The following is a 6,857-nucleotide window of genomic DNA, read 5'->3' as shown; positions in this document are numbered from 1 at the left end:
GTGGGAAAACGCTCGGCAAATGAAAAGCCAGTTACAGCGCCCTAAAAATCTCACTTTATTTTCTTAAATATTTAAAGACACATATTTTAACAATAAAATGATATTTTTTGTTTTATTGCGTGCAGTGGATAAAATTAAACATACGTAAGTGTACGAATGAGGAGCTTTGCGTGCTGCTGTTACAACATTTACCCATTGGGCGGCACACTTGAGCTACTTTCGCAACACTAGGCCTTTTTTTCCAAGGGAATGCAAAATCATTGCAAGGGAATTTGATTTTTTTTTCTTTTAAATGTATAAACGGTATATTTTTATATCAACATAATGTGCCCTTGGTGTTCCCTGCATAGTCGTTTAAACTTCATACAAACTTTGTGAAACTTTTCTCTTAAAGTTTTACTCTAAACACATTATGATTATGAATATATAGGAATATTAACCTTCTCTTTAAAATTCATTTTGTACATTTAATATAATCTTCTTTTAAGTAGAGATTTTGACATGTCTAAGGTGCTGCATGGTTAAGCTGAAAGACTATTTTAAGCGGTTAATCATAATATCATTCTATTTAAAGAAGTCCAATAACTGCTGTCCACACTGTCATACTGGAATAACTGCCCCTCTATTTCTCATTCCGCCTCACTCACACACCCAAAGCCACCCTCCACTGTGAAATATAAGCTTAAGTATTTATTACAGACACACTGTTTATGAGACAACTGCTGTTTTTGTAAATATAAAAAGTCCTTGTCTGTCTTGTAATATTCTGGTCCACCTTTTCATGTTTTTGTCCACTCTATCATCTTCATGTTTTATTAAAATAAATCTATAATTCTTCACAGGTAAACAAACCATTATAATTGATTTATTATATATGTGAGTGGGCCAAGAAATTGTATTCCATCTTTTGTTCAAAGATGTTTACTGTTATTATTGTTTGGGGAAAAAGGATGTCTGATGTGGATACACTGGGAAAGAAACTGACTTCATAACCAAATCTATAATGATAAAAGATTTTGAGTAGCCATAAAAAATACTGTTAAAAATGGGACACAATCTCTCTCAGAAAATGTCTCTGCAAGTTCTACAACACTTTAGAAACATGATTTATGATGATGTGTTTGTATACGAGTGTGGCTTGCCACTGTAATACAAAAAGTGTTCAAACTTGACACAGATGTTTTCTGGGTAGTCTACAGTATATCTATACTATAAATATGATGAATATTCAAAGGAATTAAAATATTAAGTCATTTTATGAAAGTTATGAGGTGCTAAAGGCACAGCATATTGATAATAACCCACCACTGTTGGCATGACGCCTGCTTTTCCTTCATAAAAGGACAAAAGAAAAAAAGGACAAATGATTTGAGAATTTATTTCCTTTTTATTATTGCATGAATATTCTAAATATTCCAACGCCAAAATGTTGCTTGTGCGTTTTCAGTAACAGGGAAATGCAAAAAAACAACAACAAAAAAAAAGAAACAGAACAAAGCTGAATATGTTCTGTACTCTGTGAATTCCCTTAACGTTATGTAAAACCGTTGCAGAACTAGAGCTTGCCCACTCCGAGAGCCTCCTCCTTGGAAGTGCGTGAAGCATCAAGTAACGTCCGTGTCAAAGACACTTCGGAGGTCACCATCATCGTTGCACTGCCAGGGAGATCGACAAACGGAGACAAACAAACTGCCGGAAGGGTGAGGAGAAAGAGAGAGGTAAAAGAGAAAGTGAGTGAGAGAGGGGGAAAGAGAGAGGAAGAGAGAGAGTTATTGATATATCTGCATCCACAACACAAAAAAATCTAATTCAACAAATATTACACTAGATTTGACCTTGCAATGTGATTGGCTGAGTGCCAGTATATCCTGGTATACAGTACTATGCAAAAATCTTAGGCCATCTGAAAAAATTAAACGTGAAGCTGTTTATCTGGGTGGGAGGTTTTGGTTGATTGGAAAAAAGCTACCATTACAATAAATACAAATAAATATCAACACACGTTGATTTTATCCACTTGCAACTGAGATATAACTTACTTGCTTTTTACTGTAGTTATATTTATTCATCTTTAGCTTAATGTAGTGTTTTTAAAGACAGAAAACACTGCTGAGGAAACAAGCAGATACAGTGTCACTGATGCAAAACACTGCTCATTTAAACCATCCAAATCTATTTGAGTGCTAACAACACCATTTCTGGAGAATCTTCAGCCTGCTAAACATGACTGAGAGGGTGGTCAGGTTAATGTGGTGCTTCACTTCTAATGATTGTCAATCACTAACTAACTATTATCATGGCTGCCTATGTCTTTTGCATGGTACTATATCTCTGAATCTCCTAATAAGATCAAATCTTTTTTATGTATCAGTCCGCCTTTTTTGCCAGTTTGCTGTTTCTGCATCATTATTAAGCCAACAGAGACTGATCATAGCAATCTAACAGATTTAATTATAGACAATGATGATGAAGAAATGTAAATGTATATACACTAGGTTATTATGTATAATAAACACTAGGCTGTTGAATAAACAATGTACCTCCATATAGAGCTATTTTTCTTTGTAGAATTACGATATGATCGCAATAATATACTCAAGGTTGGGCTATACTATGAGGTATTGATTGGTGTGCTGCAGTCGTAGGCAGGTGTATTTTTGTGTAAGTAATGTGTTTCTTACCTCTAACATCAGCATAGCCTCATTTACCCATGGCCTTCTCAATAGCACTCACAATCTTGGCCATCTTCCGTTCACTGTCCACGAAGCCATCACCATTCTGTAAAAAATTATGCGTGTTATGTGTAGATTTCGTGCTGGCATTTAAACAGGCTGTCAAAACGCAAACAAAGCAGCCAGCAGCTAAACAGTCCTTTTATACAACAGAAAAATAAATCTCCTGAAAGGAGTGTTTCACTTGATTGCTCTGAGAAAATCAGGGAAAATGTGTTTTGTAAAGTTTGTGCTGTAAAGATCGGAGCACCAGGGCTGTTTTACATTAAAACGCAGCATAAAATAACCTGCACACACTCATAACTAGTGATGGGCATTCCAGTTCTTGTGAGTGAACCCGATCAATCAGCTCAGATCACTTTCTTATCAATGCAGACATGTTAATATGTGGTTAATGATGTTTTCACTTACTGTAAGGTAACTTCATAGTCCTGTGCTGTTTGAGGCTACATTTATGATGCAATTGTATTGGATTCATTCTTATTTTTTATGATACCTGATCCATTATTTTCTGCTGATATCTGCCCAACAGCCAGTATCAGATCAATGTCATCACTAATCTCTCTTTATGTACTGATGAAATACATAAAAACTGTAATATCTTCATGCAAAATCAAAATTACACACCTTCTTTGAGTGAACCAGCTTGCCATTCACCTCCACCTCAAACCACCCAGATGTTGTGGGTGTGCTCTCACCAGACTGCAAAGAGAAACATAAATAAGCATAATAAATAGCAAATAACAAAACTCAACTCAAACTGCTTTAAAGAGGTATAACAATATATTGACAGATATCAATGCATCAATTCATACCAGTCAATAATAATTTCACAGTATTACAGTATTTTCTGTGTGCAGGTCAGCAACCACGTTATACTACCATGTGCTAGCTCTGAAATACCTACAAGCACGTCAAACACCCAGCTAACATCAGACAAGACTCAGGTTTTGTCCAGACTAACACAGGTACATTCAAAGACACATGTTTTTCCTCCATTTTGGCCATCCATCCACACAGAAACAGTATTTTAAACACCAAAATAACATCTTTTTAACAAAGCTCTCCAGGGCAGGATATGTTGTTTTCACACTGCTGTGGAAACTATGAAAACTTCATAGCTCAAGTCATGTGCGCATGCTTAATACAGGCATTTTCTTATCGTCTTAAGGTGAAAACTCACTGAAAACAAATGTAACAACACTAAAGTAGCAAGAAAACTTTCTGTCATGAAAATTGTGTTCTCAGAAGTAACTGTATTAGTGTGGACAAGGCCACACTGACCAATCAGAAGTCCACATTCGAAAGCACATTTTTAACAGAATACTTAGGTAACCAGTACTAATGATGTACTAACAGAGAATATGTAGTGAGGAGCACTGCTACTCAGTAATGTTTTCAGGGTTTGTCAAATGCTAGAGCGTGCTCCTGAGTGAGTCCAAAACAAATGGGGTGCTGTAGAGCTTTTGTGCAAAATTATAATTTTTTTAAAGCTTAAGCATTTTTATAGAGGAAAAACACAGAACAGCATGAAATATGTCAACAATGTAACTGTTGTTATATTTTTGAACGCTTTTAAACTATACAGGCGCCTCATACACGTTCATTGCGTTTCACAGCCAATGAGCTGCTCCACTTGCCAACCTGTCAACACTCAATAGCAGTATGCTGTAGAAAACTGCTGTAGAAAAAATATACAGGTATGCTTTCTTTCATTTTTTAAAGGAATACATCCCTCTACTTTCCAAAATTAAAGGAAGGTCCTGCACAAATGGTTAAAAGCAAGTTAATTTTTTCATTTTTAGTCGTTTAGCTCCATTCATCCCATTCATTTGCAGTCATATTTTTGATATAACGAAAGAAACAGGAAGTGGCCAGACTTCCCATAAACTGGTTCTGGTAATAATCACTCTACACCACAAGGGGGTGGTGCAGTACCCTCAGCAACCCTTTCAGGCCCTGACCAATTCATAAATATCAGTCACCTTATCAGAAACATTCCCTGATGTACAGGAAAATTCAACTGATTCTTGAAAATCTCTGCATAATTAAATCATTAGAATGTAAACAAAGTCATTCAGAGTGGTTTGGTGTGATATGCTCCATTTTAGAGAACCTTACTGAGCCAGAGTTTTTCCATAATGGTGGTGATGGGAGCAAGACATCTGTAGCATTTACTGCCTCTAAAAGAAAGCTCTAAAATAAAGCAGTTACAAATATGTTGACTTTGTTTTACAATGGTTTTGAGAATATTCTTGCTTGTGACTCACTGAGGTCAATATCAGAGTAAGATTTTCAGAGATTATGGGTTCTGAGATTACATATAAACCCACGTATCAGTACTGTAAAGGACTGTCTAGTACAAGGGTGTCCAAACTATTCAAAGAGGGCCAATTAAAATCTGCCCGTGGGCCACATTTGGCCCTGGGGTCGGCCTTAAGACGCCACTGGTCTAATATGGTACAAAAGTGTCGAAAAACTTGATTTTTACACCCTGTAGGCAAAAACAGAAGAGCCTACATCTCTACATCAAAACAGAGATTTCAGAAGAGGCCACATCTTAAGTCATCATCCATTACCCATCACTCACAGCCATTCTTACCAGTGTACTAAATAATAGGTTTAGGTCACTTACAATCTCAAGGTCGCCTGGAAATTCACCCTCAAGCAACGTCTTGAGTTTGGTGTACTGTAACCCAGAAACTCAAATAATCAATAAGAAATGCAGAATAAATACAACATGACTTAACGTGTGGTACAGAATGAAACATACCTTGGGCCTGTACCCTCATCCACCACTTAGGAAAAAATGAATAAACAAAAACAAACATATATTAATATCAGGTTTTAAAACATTTTTACATTTGAATACACTTTTTAATCTAAGCAAAATGTGCTCATATTTAAAGTTTATAAAGTTTATAATTATGCAGAAAAGTGCCTTGTTGACAAATTTCCTATTCTTTGCATATTAAAACTACTAATATATGAACATTGAGATCCAGCCTTTTAAAAAAGTGTTGTATGTATTAGAAATAAATAATTTTTAGAAAGCTTTAATTATAGACTTCCGAGACTGACATTACCAGTAGTAAGGAGGTAAACAGAGCTGTAATCGCAGGCTTTGGAGACGCTGGTCTCATTATGTTTTAATAGGACTGACTGGGCGACGAGGCTGAAGTTGGCTTCTTTTAGAATTTTCCGTTCCACCTTAAATGGCGCAGCACTTACGGCAGTCTTATACGAAGCAGCGACCCAGTAAAAAAGGTAACTGATGCATCATTAAAGGTGGAACAGAAAACCAGAATAAGAAGCTGGCAAGAAAGAAGAGCATCTGAATCAATTTTCCCGTTCCACCTTAAATTGGTGCATTAGTTACATTCTGCTGCCTCAGGCAGCCAATTTCAGCCTCGCAGCTACTGCAGCAACAATACAGGTTTCCAGAAAGTACCAGTGCGACCTGCTTGGCTGGTTTAATATCGTTCATCTATCGAGCTTTCGTGCTTTTTCAAGTAAAATAAAGTGCCAAAGTGGAAAGCTACGGAAACTAGCAATAAATATCCGACCTGTGCTGTCTTCTGTGTTCAGATTGGATTGCTAAAACGAGCCGGTTTCGACTGTTACAGAGCCACTGAACTCGGTTTCCACCTGCAACCAAATACGATTCTGAGCGCTTACTTTTTTCTGCCGGCTTGTTCCTGTGATATAAATAGCGTTAGGGTGACCTACCAGTAGATTATGTGAATTTTGACGCCCATTGCTGCAGTTGTGACAGTCCTAGTCTGGCCCAAAAAATGCCTGCAAGGAGCAGTTTGTCGAAGAGGAGTAGGCAACGATGTGGCGGGTCTCGGGCCGATTGTCTTGGTTGTTATGAAATAAGCGAGGCGGAGCGAACGGAGCATTTTCTAAAGGCCAAAGAGCCACGAAACAACAAGCAAGAGGCTCCACTTCATTCCACTTCCGGAACACGTTAGAGGCCCGCCGGACAAAGACTACTCAAATGGAATATATGTTGAAATCTTTATTAGAAGCCGTTTTTTGCAAACAAAATTCGTATTTTATTACTGTGTTTGTGAATATACGTGACTGGCCTGAGTGATCCACAAAGACTTTACATTCGAGGTA

General features: G+C 37.1%; 1 protein-coding gene across 1 annotated transcript; it reads right to left on the bottom strand.

Annotated features, from left to right (window-relative positions):
* Window positions 1-1,362: 1,362 nt before the first annotated feature.
* selenow1 (selenoprotein W, 1) lies at window positions 1,363-6,666 on the bottom strand. Its single transcript, XM_036579897.1, has 6 exons — window positions 6,462-6,666; window positions 5,506-5,530; window positions 5,368-5,421; window positions 3,360-3,434; window positions 2,682-2,778; window positions 1,363-1,689 (listed from the first exon to the last, which is right to left on the bottom strand). The coding sequence occupies exons 1-5, from the start codon at window positions 6,632-6,634 to the stop codon at window positions 2,701-2,703; spliced, it is 405 nt and encodes a 134-aa protein (XP_036435790.1). The 5' UTR covers window positions 6,635-6,666; the 3' UTR covers window positions 1,363-1,689; window positions 2,682-2,700.
* Window positions 6,667-6,857: the final 191 nt, after the last annotated feature.

This window comes from Colossoma macropomum, unplaced genomic scaffold (genome assembly GCF_904425465.1).
Source record: "Colossoma macropomum unplaced genomic scaffold, Colossoma_macropomum, whole genome shotgun sequence".
NCBI lineage: Eukaryota > Metazoa > Chordata > Actinopteri > Characiformes > Serrasalmidae > Colossoma > Colossoma macropomum.
Note: the sequence above shows the minus strand (reverse complement) of the source record. Positions and strands in the feature narration are given on the sequence as shown.